At 44.7% G+C, this 16,811-nt stretch overlaps 1 protein-coding gene across 1 annotated transcript in view; it reads right to left on the bottom strand.

The window, feature by feature from the left end:
* The window catches only part of LOC308417451 (uncharacterized protein C10orf143 homolog), a 35,428-nt gene extending 19,819 nt beyond the window's left edge, over positions 1-15,609 (bottom strand). Inside the window, exon 1 of the mRNA XM_080912772.1 lies at positions 15,339-15,609. Coding sequence (XP_080768898.1) covers positions 15,339-15,407 — 69 coding nt within the window. The 5' untranslated portion in view covers positions 15,408-15,609. The remainder of the gene's footprint in view (positions 1-15,338) is intronic.
* Positions 15,610-16,811: the final 1,202 nt, after the last annotated feature.

Below are 16,811 nucleotides of genomic sequence, written 5' to 3'. Positions count from 1 at the left end.
GGATTCACTAGAAAGGGAAGCAGAAGCATAAACACAAACTAGAATTTATGTTTCACCACTGAAATTCAAGATGCTTCTAGAACTGTTCACAACAGTTTGTGTGTGGTAAAGGCCGGCAGACTTGTGATTTCCCCCATGGTGATGAGCCAACAATCTTTAGGCGGTTTAGGTGGTGGTCTGGGTCCTTGATCCTTGATGCAGGAAAAAAGAAAGGCTTACCCTGTTGTCACGGTAGTCAGGTAGTCTCTGGGGCTTGAGGACATTATATACATGGAGACCCTCAGTCATCAGTGAGGATTCAATGACTCTCATTTCAGCTGTTTATGGACAGCTGATCACAAGTGACACTGATCAATGTTCATGACATGTTCATGTGGCTAGTAGTCCAGCTACGAAGGCCTGCCCTGGGCCTTAGGAAACCGAGGAAGCACAGGTGCTGGCAATGACCGTGCTGAAAGCTTCCTTCTCTCTGCTCCCTTCCAGGGAGGACCCATCGGTCTTCATGAAGACAGATGGAGATTTACCGTCAAACTAAAAAGACACTGCGCTATATAAACAAAATTAACATCCCAAGTAGACACAAAGACCCCATTACTTAACAGTAACTGAAGCAGATCAGGGGAGCAGCAGCCTCACGGCAGCACAGCTGGAACAGGGGCTGGAGTGAGCAGGTGATCCTGCTACTTCGGTGATGGGACAAGTTGGGGCAGGCTTCAGAATGTCTGCCCTCCCTGAGGAGGAAGGAGGTCACCTCTTTGTTGATGTGGATGCTTCCTTTATTGAAAGTGATGGACCCAAATGACCTTAATGAATGAAGAGTCCAGAGGGAGGAGGGGGTTAGGACTTAGCAATTTGCCAGAAATGAGATTCAAAGGCATAGCCTCTTTGCTGACAAGATGAACCCTTTCAGAAATCAGGCAGGACATGAATGACCCTGATACTCCTGGAAATACACAAGCGACTAAGGATCCAGGAGACCAAACAGCAGCTCCACTATGGGTACGGCTCTGGATTCCAAGGCACCTTCCAAAGTCCACCTTGCTACTCTAAACTAGAGCAGAGGCTCTCAATCAGTGGGTCACGGCCCCTTTCACAGAGGTCACAAAGACCATCCTGTTTGTCAGACATCTACATTATGACTCCTAATGGTAGCCAATTTACAGTTATAAAATAGCAATGAAAATGATTGTATGGTTGGGGGTCACCATAACATGAAGAACTGTACTAAAGGGTCACAACATTGTTGAGAACCCCTGCTTATAAGAGTGGAGCCAATATAAACTGAGAACTGGCCTTTGAATTCTCCAACAGGAAAGCACTGCAGTCTCCGATCAGCAGAGCAAGGAGATGGCATACCAACCCCGCCCCACGTGAAGCCAGTGCATGTGTTAATGTGACTCAGCCTAAGTGGTCTGTGCATAGTATAAATCAGAAAACCTAATCCTGGCACCTCAGAGCCAGAGGCAGGTGGACTTCTGTGAGTTCAAGGCCAGCCTGGTCTACATAAGCAAGGCAGTCTCAAAATTTTTTTTTAAATTAAAATTAGAAAACCAGGAAGAGTCATTAGAGATCAGTAATGCAGAGATGCCAAGTACACAAGAAAACATATTTTATATAAAACTGAACATAAAAGAAATAAACTAATTTTCCAGGCATGGGGGTGCACACATGTGATCCCAGCACTTGGGAAGAAAAGGCAAGAAGATTGCAAGTCTGAGACTAACCTGAGCTACACAGTGACGTGTCACCAAAATAATACTGATAATTAAAAACAATAGTAATCCTGGTCTAATCCATTATGAAGGTATTTTGAGAAGCTCTACTAAAGCCTTATCCTGAAGTTGGTGCACACTCTGCACCATACACCACTGCTCACCTCCTGGTACAGGAAAGGTAGCTGAAGGTTGCCCCAGCTTCACTCCATTCTATCTGCTATAATAAAGAAGTTTCTCTAGGCTGCAGTTGGATAGCCATCAGTCTGCACAGGGAGCAGGGACTGCTGGAGATTAATAAGGCCCCACAGATCGCCATTTAGAGCAAAAGCATGGTTTCCATCAAGCAAAGACTCCTTCATGATGACATTTTCATTTGGAAAATGACCTTGCACTCTTGAGAGGTTTGCTTCCTGCAGCACATTGAGTCTGGATGAATGTCAAGCAGAAAGGGGCTGGAGGTTAGGCCTCTTACTCTCGCTCTTGGCCTCTACCTTACAAGGACATAAGGGGCTCTTGCCAAATAGATTGTGACATCTTAATACTGCAGCCCCATTCATCCATGAGCATTATTCACTCTACTGAATAGGCAAGATCTTCCAGCACTTCCCAGGCGACTCCAGCTTGCCATAGAGATGGTGAGCTACAGCATCAGTAAGCCACGGCCAAGATAACAGACCAACTAATGCTAGGATACATGGTTACCTTGAGGAAGCAATGGAGAAGAGTAAGGGAACATTTTACTCCTCCACTTCTAATAAAAGGAGTGTAGAGGGGTCTGGAGAGATGACCCAGCAATTAAGAGCACTTGCTGCTCTTGAGAAGACCACCCACAAATGCAGCTCTGAGGGATCCAAAGCCTCTGATCTCCCCAGACACCAACACACATGCACATACCCACATGTAGTCACACATGCCCACACATAATTAAAGATGATAAATACATATTTCTTTCAAAATGAGGATAGGTAGAGACAAGAGGATCACCATAAATATGAGGCCAGCCTTAGCCACACAAAAGAAATGCTGACTCAAAACACCAAAATACAGAAAGAAAGGATACAGGCCTTCTGTCGTCAGCTGCCAAGGGACTGGGAATATACTGAGGAGAGGCCCTCCTTTCTTTCGATGGCCATTCCCATGCCTGGCAGCCATCTCTGAGCTTGCCCAAATTACTCTTCCTTTAGCTGCATGGAAAATGAGGTGACATCACCACGGGCAGCATTGGAGCACTCATTAAAGTGCTGTTATAAATTTGGGTCTTTGGGGCCTGGTTTGTTGGGCAAATACCTGGGCCACTGCAGACACTGAGAGCTTGACCTACAGTCAAGCCTAGTGGCCTGACCCAATAGCTGTGCAGCATTGGAGGGAGATCCTGCAACCCTGCCACTGCTACCCTGGGGCTGAAAGGATATCAGAAACAAATGAAGGGCCCGAGGAGTCAAGACAACTTCCAGCACATCTCAGCCCTCTTTTGTGGGAAGGACAGGTTTGCTTCATGGCTTTTGTGAGCTTACCAGGCACACAAGAAGCCAAAGACACTTTGGAGTATGACATTAAAGATCATTTTCCCACTGTTAGGGATAGAACACTACCATTGAGTACATCTCCAGCCCCAATTTTAAAGATCTTATGGACAGCAATGATGCATATCTCCAGACAGCAAGCAGACCCTAATAAACACCCCAGTATTTAAAGAAAAAGAGACTTCATTTCATCTTCACACCTCTGAAGAGGGTAAGGAGTTCACTTGTGTCTTGGAATGGGGAAAATGAAGCACAAAGACCTTGGCTGACTTGTGTGAAGCCTGAAGGTCTGAATCAACAGATGTAGGCTGCCCCTGTGCTTTTAAACTAGCTGGAGAGAGGACTGAAAAATACAACTGATGGAGCCCTAAAAAGGAAACACTGTATGGGGGAGATGGCAAGGCCTAAGAGAACCTTAACATACAACTATCCCTGTTAAGAGAGTACACGACTGATCTAAGGGCAAACATGCAACAGCTGGGAAATAAATATTCACGTTTATCATATTACATTAAAACCACTACAGTCAAATGATGCTTGAAGCTGAGAAAATCCATGGGGGTGACAGTCTTTAGGAGAAAAGCGTTCTAAGAGGATTCACTCTCAAATGTGAAAAGACAGACTGAGGATTGGGTACCTGTCACACAGAAATCAACCCAATATAGACCAGGCCCTACATCTAAGAATAAATAGTAAAGTTAGGTATGTGTGGCCTGCATTGGTAACCCCAGCAACCAGAAGGCTGAAGAGGAAGATCCTGAGTTTAAGGCCAGCCTGGGCTACACTGACTTTCAATCAGAAGCGCTTGAGCATTTTTCAAGTAAGAGCACTTTAGCATTATTCAAAAGACTCTTCTAGAGGAGTGTCTGGGTATGGTGATTTAAATAAGAATGGCCCCCACTAGCTCATATATTTGAATGCTGAATCCTCAGGGAATGCCACTATTAGGAGGTGTGGCCTTGTTGGTGTAAGTGTGGCCTTGTTGGTGTAAGTGTGGCCTTGTTGCAAAAGGTGTGTCACTGTCCATTGGGGATGAGCTTTGAGGTTTCAAGGGCCTAAGCCAGGCCTAGTAGCTGTTCGGCCTGCGTGCCACCAAGCTAGCCCCCATGATGATAGTGAACTAAATCTCTGAAACTCTAAGCCAGCCCTAATGAATGCTTTCCCTTATAAGAGTTGCCATGAGGTAGGGTGTGGTAGGGCATCCCTTTAATCTCAGCACTCAGAAACAGAGGCAGGTGAATTTCTGTGAGTTCAGAGGCCACCCTGGTCTACAAAGCAAGTAGCAGGACAGCCAGAGCTACACAGAGAAACCCTGTCTCAAAAAAAAAAAAAAAAAAAAAAAAAAAAAAAAAAAAAAACCAAAAAAACACCTTAAAAACAAAAAAACATAGAGTGTTGTCCTGGTCATGGTGTCTCTTCAGACTAAGACACCAGGTTTGATTCCCAACACCTACCTACATAGAGGCTCACACTACCCGTTAACTCCAGTTTCAAGGGATCCAATGCCTTCTTCTGACCTCAGCAGATACCAGGCATGCACATGGTACACAAGCATACATTCGGGTAAAATAATCATGAATATAAAATAAAAATATTTTTTAGTGAAGTAATTTTTTTATGGGCAAAAGGTTTAAATAGGCTGTTAAGGAAAAAAAAAGAAATGAGGACATAACATACAATCTCTCTAAATTCTTCTACCTAACGCCCCTACATCCATGTGCTCTCAAACTTCCAGCAGAGAAATGTCTTAGTGCAGTGGATTCTGGTTGACTCACATCTGGTCAAAGCTCGGCCACGGTTGGGACACACCCTCTCACCAAGGCCTAAGGGGCACTGTGGGAAAAGGCAGAAGGATGGTGAGAGTCAGCGGAAGAGCAGAGTGAAACCATGTCTTCTGGACATGACAGGTCCACTGTACTCATGAATTCACAGAATTGCTAGAGAAGGTCCAGCCAGTCAGTGCTTTAGCACGGGGTAGGAAGTGGTTCATGCATCCCTAACACTACCTGAGGACACGTGATGGCTTCTGGAAGTGGAAGAGTCAGCTTATTAAGGCCACAGCCTTAAGAAAGAAAAAAAAAAGAGAGAGAGAGAGATATTCCATGCTCATCCAACATTATGACCTTGAGAACTCTAAGAGAGCTCTAAGAAGCAATTTAGAGTCCAGATAGAAAAGCACATACCCTATAATGATGGTCTTTTGCTTGTGTTTGGTCTGTGATTTTTAGACAGGGCCCAGACTGATCTGAACACACTATGTAATACAGGCTAGCCTTGAACTCATAGTGATCCTTTTGCCTCGGTTTCCCAACTGCTGGAATCACAGGCTGCTTTTTTTCTTTTTTCACTAATGTGTATTGATTGTATAAAATACTGCACTTCATTATGATACAACTGAATTCTAGTTTTTTTCTAAATAGATGATGTTTAGAAAAATATCAGCAACTTGACACATCCACCAAGGCCTCCTCGGTTTCTTTTCTGTCAAACACATGTGCCCTCCCAAGGCATGCGGACAAGTTGTGTTCTGGGAACACCTACTATATACCTCTCTTGGTGCTGAGTACCTGATAAAGAAGCCAACCCACACTCCTTCCAGGTTGGCTGCTGAACACAGTGCCCATGCAGGAGGTCCCCTAACAGGGGAAAGCTGTCTTCCTGTGGGTCCTTAGTTCCCCTCTGCTTTTTTACCCATCTATAATAAAATCTGACCCCAGCCGGAAAAGGCTGACATTCTGAAACCATAGAGAATTCTGGAAAACATGTACTTAGGTCAGTTAAGTGTTAACTTAGGTCACAACCAAAGATGAACTACTGGCCCGTTTCTTGCACCAAGGAGGAGCATGGCGACACAAAACTAAACCAAGCAGGCATGGTACTCAGCTCAGCAGATCCTTTCTAAGAGAAAAAAAAGCAGGGTGATGGCTCAGTAGCTTGTTTCTTGAGGAGTGAGTGGGCTATAATGACTGAGAAGGAAAATCTTAATAACCACCAAAGGGCAAAGCAAAGGGTTTTGTTGGAGGGGCTCTGCCTCATCAGCGAGTGCTCATTAGGCTTCCGCTGGGGATGGCACTCAGCAGATGAGCTATCAAATCTGCATCCTACGGAGTGAAACGGGCAGATTCAGCTCTCCATCTTCGCACTTTTAAGTTAGACCCCTTAGGGTTTCTGGGATGGTGTTAAAGCCATCAATACATTTAAGTGGTTTTGCTGACAAGGACTACTGGCTTTATTGGATAATTTCCCAAGTGTTAGCAAAGGTAGGTCCTGAAGTTACCCACAGATTGAATGAATGGATTAAATTTCCCACCCTCTCACCCACCTACTCCCCCACACACTTTTAAAACCAGTTCATAATAGTAAGAATTGGTAAATGTGGCAGACTAAAGCCTTCCAATTCGTTCACATCAAAGTCTGTAAACCTGCATTAAAAATATTCCAGGTTGGAACTGAAATTATCTGTTCTCTCAAGATCCTTAAGTCTGTTATCTCTGGACCAAGAGCCTGGCCAGCCTAGGAATGTAGATGAAAGGAGAGGTTAGTCTGCTCTCCACACCACCTTTGCCTACAGAAGAATTCACAGAGAGGAGACTACAGCAAGGGTAAAAGGTCACGAAGGCTGACCTGCCAGACTGGGCAGCAAGTGAGCTTCATGGTACAAGCTAGCTGTGAAGTACCTGCAGCTGAACTGCTTTCTAAGACAACCTTTGAAATATTCCCAGTCAAAAAGGGTAGAAGGCATTTAAAATCGGCAATCTCCAACCTCTTGTGCTTTTAGCAGAAGAGGTGATTTCTTATATCTACGTTACCTTTGAGCACACCTGGAAACAGAGGCGGTCAGAATGCTACAGATTCAGAGCAAACGTGAGCAGGGGCTGCTCAAGTCATGAACAAGGCAAGTGTTTCACTGATGGTCTTGGTGATCAGATGGTGACAGAAGTTCCAGATTTACTGATGACAAGCTGTAGACAGCAGCATGTAACCCAAAAATCACAGCACAGTCCCTGGCCCCAGCATCCCTAATATCTGCTCCTCCAGCCTCCATGGGTACACACAGCAGACTCAGACCTACACTTTATCTTTCATCTTCGCACTTCAGTCTACACATTGGCTTCTTCATCCACCTGGACACCCATGGCTCAAGGATTCTGAAGAAGCAACTCTAGGGCTAAGAGCCCTCAAATATTATTCATTTTATTTTATTTCACATATATGGGTGTTTTTGCCCACATAGTGTTTATGTGCCACTTGCTCACCCCTGGCTGCCATTAAAACCAGAAGAGAGCAATAGATACTCTGGAACTGAAGTTACAGTTATGAACTGACACATGGGTGCTGGGACTCTTCTAGAAGAGCAGCCAATGCTCCTAACCAATGTGCTCCATCTCTTTCCAGCCTAGCTCAACCTTTTAAAAAGTCCTTCAGACTAGAGGTTGTTGAATACAATTGCGTTGTGTATACAATTTCCTATGAATTGAAATATATCACCTGGAGAGATGTTCTTTTTTAGAAACCTAAGAAAACAGGAAGCTCAATTTTTATAAGACTTGGGAAGCTTATAAAGTTACAAGGCACACAAGGCCCCTCCTGAGTCTATATAAGCAGCAAACAATTGCTGGGAACAGGAGACTCTGGACTGCCTGCTTGCTGTTCAGGGAGTTCCAGAAATGCAGCTTCCACGAGCCACTATCAGGCTGGGGTGAGCTTTTTCTAATGTAGATGTCACCCATGCTTCTTGTCCTAGTCACTGTTATACTCTGTGAAGAGACACCATGACCAAGACAACTCTTATTCTTAAAAAAAAAAAAAAAAATTAATTGGGGGCTTACTTACAGTTTCAGAGGGTTAGTCCAGTACCTGAAGGCTATATCTTGATCCACAGCTAAGATAGCAAGAGACACTAGGTTTGGCATGGGCTTTTAAAATTTCAAAGCCCACTCCCAGTGACAAACTTTCTTCAGCAAGGCCACACCTCCTAATCCTTCTAATCCATTCTAGGTGTTAAGATAGATGAGCCTATGGGGGACCATTTTTATTCAAACCACCACATCTCTAATTGACAATGTATGACTAATAAAAAATTACTAGGTAAAATGATTTGTAATGGTTTGGATATTAAGTGTCCCCCCCAGAGTCTCATGAACTGAAGGCTTGATCCCAATGCAGCAGCATTCTGAGAAGGGATCCCAGGAGTGACGGTGTTTACCACTGTAGCAGGGATGGGACCTGGAAGAATGGAATCCCTAAGTGAAGCAGACTAAAGTCTCATGTAATAGCCAACTTTATCCAGAGCATCAGACAATTTATACTCTGAGGGTTAAAAATAACACAAGTTCTCATGAGTTCCAGTGGTATAGAATCACAAAGACAATCTACATGTGGCAAAAACATGTTTTTCCACAGTCATAAAAGGATTAACAGCAGCAAGCAACAATGAGTAATCTGAAGTAAACTCATTCCTATTTGCTATACCTGGGAGGAGCCCAAAAACACATTCCAAGAATAAGTCCACATTTTGAAGAAACAGAATCATGAGATTCTTATCATGTTTTCTTAGTGTTTTCTCACAAGAACTAGGAATTCTCCTAACTCTATGTTCTTAGACCATGTTCCAAGAGATGGGCAGTGAGGGTATACACCTCATTAATGGAATCACAGCCTCGTGAGCTAATAGGAGACATGGCCTGTCAGTAAGACATGGGGTGTGCCTTTAAAGCCTACATCTCATCCTCAGCCCCTTTCTCTCTATCGATAGAGAACACTCAAGAGAGTTCCTATAGCTGCATTTGCTCAAAATGTTAGACATAAAATTATATGTGTGTACGTGATCCAAATCAAATGTTATAATTCCTAAGGTGAAAAATGCACTAGATGCAACTAGTGGCAAATTAGCCACTTTCAAAGAAAAGGTGAGCTTAAAAAAAAGCAATAAAGTTCAGAAACGGAACACAAAAGATAACCTTCATTGGGTAAAGAATTCTAGAGTTTTTTTTTTCTGTCATTGATGAAACTCTACTATTCTGCAGGACCATTTCCAGTGTGAAGTCACCGTCCCTACATCTGTGTCTCAGTACACGGTGTTTCTTTTGTCTCTGGATACTTTTACATTTTTCTATCAGTATCTGGAAGCCATGTTCTCACTAGTTATCTCTGCCACCATTTTCTTCATGTCATCATGCTTAGAATTATTGAGATTCACGGACCTCTAAGGTCATGCTAGCTTGTCAATGTTAGGAATGCTATCAAATTTGAGACACCTAGCTATGCCTGGTGATATGGGCCTGTACTCCTAGCTACTTAGGAGGCTAATACAGGAACATCACAAGTTCAAAGCCTGCTTTGGCTACCAAACATTAAAGGTCAGTCTTGGTAAAGTAGTAAGACTCTGTCTCAGAAAGAAAGCTGGTGATGTAGCTTAGCGATAGAACTTTTGTCTATCATATATGAGGCCCTATATATAGTCCCTAGAATTATGGCTAGCGCGCACACACACACGCACACGCACACACACACACGCACACACACACACAGAGTAAAATACTTTGGCAAATGAGAGTTAAAAATAATTATCACCAGCAACTATCCTCTAAAAGTTTTCAAAGTAATCTAGAGATGCAACTCAGGGTAGAGTTCTAACATGTACAAGACCTTGTGTTTGATTTCCTAACACTGACAAAAAAAATCAGGAAGAAATATTAAAATAAATGATAGATATAGAATGTTTCTGCTCAGTATTAGAGTACCAAGTATATAATCACCCATGCAAGGATGTGAGGGTCCAATCACCACACAGGCAAAAACAATCCCTGACCCTCAACATTCCAGGAGAAAATATGGACTAAAAGAAGAATTCAACTATGATGGAACTTTGTGAGTAAATCTATGGTCTATTGGTTTGGAAACCTCTTTAAAGTATAGTTGCTTAAACAAAGTCTATGAACTGGCACCTTCAGCAGCAGGTCTCTTTTCATCCAGACAGTTAAACAGGGTCCGGTTGGATTAGGACCAGGGTAGGTAAAATGTGGACAGCATTTTTGACACCTCCGGACAGTTGATGGCAGAGTAGTATTAATATTATCCCAGGACATCTTGGGACGGGCCAAGGCAGGAATCTGGCTTCTGTGCTACTCCCTGTAAGGGCTAGTATCAAGCATATCTACATCTGAAGTTTGGGGCAGGGCTTTTAAGAATGTGGCATAGGGAAGTACATTTGTATTTGAAGCTCCAGATGATATCCTTAGGAAAACAGCTCAGGGCAGGGCAGATTTCAGAATCTAGGCACAGCAATATCCATTTTTGTCTCTGACCTTTCCACCTGACCTCCAGTAAGACGTTTACCTGATCTTAGGTTGTTATCTCAGTTATCTCGTTTGATCCCAGTCTCAGAACTCATGTTACCTTTTGGCATGTAATTAAAGTGATTTAAAAAGAGGACGGATTAAACCAAGCTTCGCTTCAGCCCTGAGGCTTAGGCCTCAAGTCTGGCCAAAGTCATGCTGCAACTTTAACTAATATGTCTCTTTTCTTTCAAACCTCCCTCTGGCTCTGGGGGACCCCTGTTGTTTGCCTGAGCTAGTCTCGGACAGTAAAATAAAAGCAGCACAGAGATTGTAGGTCATTGTCTTGTCCGGAACTGAGCTGTTTTGAGAGGAGTCAGGAATAAAAAACTGGGTAGCAAGCACATTCATATGCTGTGGGCAAGCAATGTGACTCATAAACCCGTGTAGTACTGTCTGTCACAAAGCAGCGCTTCAAGGGAGTTGTCTTTAACAGAACGCTCTGCCAAGCTGCTGGAACTCTCCCTCTGCGCTTAACCCCAAATGGTCTGCTGCGAACTGTTAAATCTTTCAGAGTCACACACACAGAACTTGACATGGCCTTTGCAACACCACTTCTTAGCAAACTTCAGTCCAGAGAAAGAGGAGACACCCCTAGAGCCTTTCTACCCTACTGCTCCATTTCCTCCCCGTGGAAGCCCTGCACGTCTCTGGACCAAGTAAAACTGTTTTTCCTTCCTCCCCATATGGTGTCTCTCTCCTAAATTTGTCTTTTCTGCCTCAACAGACTTGGACATGGGTGAAGAGTCAGTCCAGTTTAATTCCTGTGACTGAGTGTGGTGGTTTAAATGAGAATAGCCCCATAAGCTCATATAGTTGAATGAGTTGGTGGAACTGTTTGGGAAGGATAAGAAGGTGTGGCCTTTGGAGGAGGTATGTCATTAGGGGCAGGCTTTGAGGTTTCAAAAGCCCATGCCGTTTTCTTCTTCTTCTTTTTTTTTTTTTTTTTTTAAGATTTATTTATTATGTGGGTACACTGTCACTGTCTTCAGACACACCAGAAGAGGACATCAGATCCCATTACAGATGGATGTGGTTGCTGTGAATTGACCTCTGGAAGAGCAGTCAGTGCTCTTAACCACTGAGCTTTTTCTCCAGCTGTCTGTCTGTCTGTCTCTCTCTCTCTCTCTCTCTCTCTCTCTCTCTCTCTCTCTCTCTCTCTCTCTCTCTCTCTCTCTCTCTCTCTCTCTCTCTCTCTCTCTCTCTCTGGTGGCTGTCATCTCATCATGTATGCTCTCAGCTATTGCTCCAGTGACATGCCTGCCTCCTGCCATGCTCCCTATGACAGTCATGGACTTACCCTTTAAAGTTGTAAGCAAGCCCCCAATTAAATGCATTCTTTTACAAGTTGCCTTGGTTGTGATGTCTACTCAATACAACAAAAAGGCACATGGTTTCTGTAGAGAAAACCTAATCTAACCTAACCAAACCTAGGATGCACCTAACCAAGGCTGTCACATCACCAATGCCCACAGCAGTGCATGGAATACAGCAGGTACCAAAGGGAACAGAGAGACATTGTGGATATCCATTTGTCACACTTGTTACTACGGTAGTTATTCTCAGTGCTAGAAACTTCTGTTGTCACTGCCAGGATTCTGAGCACTATGGGAAGTTGGTATCTAACTGGCTCTGTCTAAGAACCACTTGCCAAATGCTGATTCTGGCCAAAGTGTTTTCTCAGTTCTGCTGGTGGCTACTGTTAGTTACAGTTACCATTACTATGATAAAATGCCACGCATGACCAAAGTAAGTTGGGAAGGAATGGATTTATTCAGCTTGCATGTCTACATCACAGTTCATCATCAAAGAAAGTAAGGACAGGAATTCAAACAAGGCAGGAGCCAACACAGAGGCCATAAAGGAAAAGGGTACTGCTTACTGACTTGCTCCCTATGGCTTGCTCAGTTTACTTTCTTCTGAAATCCAGGACCACTAGCACAGGAATAGCACCCTTCTCTATCAATCACTAGGAAAATGCCCTACAGCCTAGTCTTATGAAGGCATTTTCTCAACTGAGACTCCCTCCTTTCAAATGACTTTAGCTTGTGTTAAGTAGATACAACACTAGCCAGCACAGCTGTACACAAAGTGCAGAGATACACAGTGCAGAGAGCTATGGGTCTGTGGGCAGAAGCTGCAAACTATTCTCAGCAATATGGGAACTAAACAAATGCATTTGCGTGTGGGCACTAGGGTGAGTGAAGGAAAGGACAGTCTTTTCATAAGTAGCTGCTTGATCAATGTCACTCTGGATTATTAGATCAAAGGCAGCCAGGGGACTACTCTGGGTATCATTCAGGCACCATCCATCTTGTTTTTTGAGACAAAGTCTCTCATTGGCCTATGGCTAACTAAGTAAACTAGGCTGGCTGATCAACTAGCCCCATGGATCTGCCTGCCCCTGCCTCACTGGGGGTCATTTGTAATTTGTGGCTTTTCATTTCATTTGACCTCTGAGGCTTGAACTCGGGTCCTCACACTTGCACCACAAGAATCTCATTGGCAGGCTGGAGGGATGGCTCAGTGGTTAAGAGTTTAATTCCTGGCAACCACACACAACCTGGCTCACAACCATCTGTAATGGGATCTGATTACGCTGAAGACAGCTACAGTGTACTACAGCTACAGTGTACTCCTATACATTAAATAAATAATTATTTTAAAAAGATGGAATTTCACTGGCTAATCTCCCCAGTCCCACCTTTTCTCTTTTGTGTGCTGCTGGGAAATGAACCCAGGGCCTTTTGCATACCAAGTACCTGCTTAACCACTGAGTCTCGCCTACCCTGGTCATTCTTATGGTAGAAACAAAATGAAACAAAAGAAAAATCTCAAAATTGCTGCTGGTGGAATGGTGGCTGTCTGTAATTGTAGCACTGGGGAGACTAACATAGAAACATTGAGAGTTCAAAACCAGCCTGGACTACAAAGGAAGTTCCAGGCCACTGTGGGATACACAGAAAGGTCCTGTCTCAAAGCAGAAAACCTAGAGTAAAAGTAACATTGTTGTGCTGACTGGAAAGACACATCAGCATACTTTATGTCTACAGCCTTGTAGCAGCAAGGAAAATTAAGTGCTACATAGCTGTGGTCCCAGCTCTGGGAGGAGGCAGCAGCAGGTTCAGGAAAGGTCATTCTGGGCTAAGTAACAGAATTGAGGCCAGCCTCAACTATAGAGGACTGTCTGAATAAACTACTAAGAGGTAATAAGTTAAGGTTAAAACCAAGTAGGAACTGGTCAGTGTGCAAGGAGAAAAAAGCAACAACGTTCAGCTAAGTGACTGCCTACTCTAAACTGGTTCTATGACCAAGTCTCAGTACAAAACCATAAACTTACTTAAAGCACTGAGTGTTGTTTGAAGTTAATAGTTTAAGTAAGGAAATCGTTAGATTTTACCAATGAAGACATGGGTGCCAGATGCTGGCACAAAAAGTCTCTTTGTTCAGAGAGGCCGAGAAAACGCCCAATTGACCTTCCTCCTCAGTCCATGTCCCACAATCCACGCCCTTTCTTCCACACCTTCATCAACCACCGCCTCCCCCTTAAGCTTCAGGTCCTTCTCTTCTACTTCCTCTGTATCTCTCTGTCCATCTTCCTAACTTCCTCTTACTCTCTATGATGTTTTAATATTTCTATGTTCATTTCCGGTCAACTGGTTGCTTGCTCTGCCTCTTGACCATGGCTGACTATTTAATCCTGTTTACAATATTCAAACTGAAAGCTCTTGGATTAAAGGCATGTGCTAGGGATGTTCTTCCAGTAAATAACACCATCTGGGGGGTTTGAGTGTGATCAAATATCCTACAACAATTGAAGGTTCTTTTGTTTTGTTTGTGATATTTTTTGTAACTCAGGTTTTGCGTGAGAATTCTAGAGGTTGTTGCAATGTCAAATGCATTGCTGGCTCAGCTCCTGGGCAGCACATGGCAAAGACGGCTTAGTTTACTCAAAGACTTCCAACTCTCCTTCAAGAAATGTGTAACTTCCCCTTGCCCTCTCTCAAGATTTGGGGCAGGAACTTGGATGCCTACGATAGACTGAGCACCTGAACTTTCATCATACTCCATTTATAGGCTTGGCAGAAATGGAGATATTCTACAGAGACCTGTCCCTTACTCGACCCTCAGACTATTCAAACAAGGACCCGAAAGAAATGGTAATTTCTCCAGGACTCTCACCCTGGAAGAAAGAAATCTTCCCAGAAGGGGGAACTTGTCTCACGGTCAGATTTCACACAGCTCTAACCTGTTCACAGGTTGACACTGAAGCCTTGACAATGCTGGGCCAGTGTTGGCCAGACCACAGTTTTGACACGGACTGCTTAGATATTCTTGGCTCTGTTTCAACTTTTAGTCTCACTTTAGGACTCCTAAGTCAGACTTGGAGCGATCCCCTCAATTTCTTTGTCCCTCTCCTGACTAGCCGCATTAAATCTTATTCTACTTTCCTCTTTTAACCTGGCTCTTTCAGTGTATGAGGATGGGTGACCAGATTGAACTTGTGGCACAAGCTGTGATCCATAAATTCCATAATACTCAATGACACTACAGCTTAGTCCAGGGAGAACAGGGATCCTCATCAATGCGCAAGCGCAACAAGAGAGGCGGGATTATCCACTGCCTGGCCCCGCCTCCGGTCCCGCCTCGGGAGCAGGCTTCCGCCGCCCAGCCGGCCCGCCATGCGGAAGGGCCAAGCCTCAGTCGCCCGCGCACCAGCTAGAGCGCCGCCTCCCTCTGCCCACGCCCTGCCTGGAGCTTACCGCGTCCCCAGCGGCTGGCAGCTCCTCCGCCTTCCGTCGTCTCCATCGGCCCGGCGCCAGGCTGTCCATGCGGCTTCGCGTACCGCCTCTCAGGCCACCCGGAGGCGGGACCACCCGACCACGTGTCTGGAGAAGCCAAAGAGGAGGCGTGGGGCGTAGCCTGAAGAACACAGGCTGCGCTTTACTGAGGGCTTGCAGGCAGGAGTAGCCGAAACCCGAGTCTCCTACAGCCTGAGGTGCGGGGAATTCTTCCACCCGCCTCCGGTCGACGCCTCGCAAACCGCGACTGGCTTGTCGCTTCTCCGTTCACAGAGTCAGTCCCAAAGGTCGTTTGTTTAGGATTTGCCACGCTGCTGCAACCCTTGGTCCGCGGGAGACGCGCCCTCCTCTCGTTCCTTGTGATTGGTTACTAAGTCCTGATAGATGGGATCGGCGGACCAATCGGAACGCCTGAAACTGCGCTGGGCGTTGTCTTCTGGAGTTGCAGTCTGACAGCTCTATAGTACTAGAGGTTCGAATTCTCAACCTGACATAGTGCGCAAAGCCCTGCCTCGGTTTTGCTGGTGGATTGTAAGCAGGAACAGGGACAGCCACAGGCGTCGGAGGTGGGAGTGGCTCTCGTCCTGGCTTTGAGGAAAGCTACTTCTCCAAAGCAAGGTCAGGGTTCCTGAGGCAGCTAGTACAGACTCTTCCTCCAGGGCCCACCGCAAAATTCTGAACTATTCTGTACCAAAGCTCTCAGACCCGCATGTTTTATTGACGAATTAAAATAGAGCTAGTTCTTTGTCAGTGATTGTCTAGCAGTAGGCATGTGAACTGGTTTGAGCCAGTAGGAAATAAAGAAGGTTTCTTAGAACAGAAACCATGAGATCCCCTTTCCCAGTGTAGTGTTAGCGTCCTGGGATGATGGCAGCCTTCGAGTCACGAGGACAGCTGGTGGCAATGCTTGTGAGAAGTGAATTTTAACAAGTTCTGAAGCACGTGGCAGCTGGCTAAACTCCACACACTTCTCTCTTGAGACACTCTGAGCTTACCACAGGAAACCATTGTGATGAAGTGCTTGAAGCTGTCCTTAGGTTGCTGCTGCAGGATCTCCACGTGGCCCTTCTACCTCAGTTCCTGTAAGCGACAACATTGACCACTGATAGAAGCCTGAGAGATATTTACCTATTTTAAAGAACTTCTCAGGCTGGGTGTAGTGGCATATGCCTTTAATCTCAGAATTTGAGAGGCAGAGGCAGAAGGAACTTTTGCGTTTGAGGCCTGTCTGGTCTATGTAGAGGTTTCCAAACCTGCATCTCTACCTCAAAAAATAAAAAAAGTAACTCTATTTTAAGCCAAGTACTCACTAGATGGATTGACACACCCTACCTGGTGTATCTTTGGAATTATGAATCTATTGAATCTTAAGACTGGGCGGTGTGTCTTGGTGTTGGAGTGCTTGCCTAGCATATTAATAATCAGTGTTGTCTA

Source organism: Micromys minutus (genome assembly GCF_963924665.1).
Source record: "Micromys minutus genome assembly, chromosome: 2".
NCBI classification, from domain to species: domain Eukaryota; kingdom Metazoa; phylum Chordata; class Mammalia; order Rodentia; family Muridae; genus Micromys; species Micromys minutus.
The sequence above is the reverse complement of the archived record's forward strand: the minus strand, read 5'-3'. Positions and strand labels throughout refer to the sequence as shown.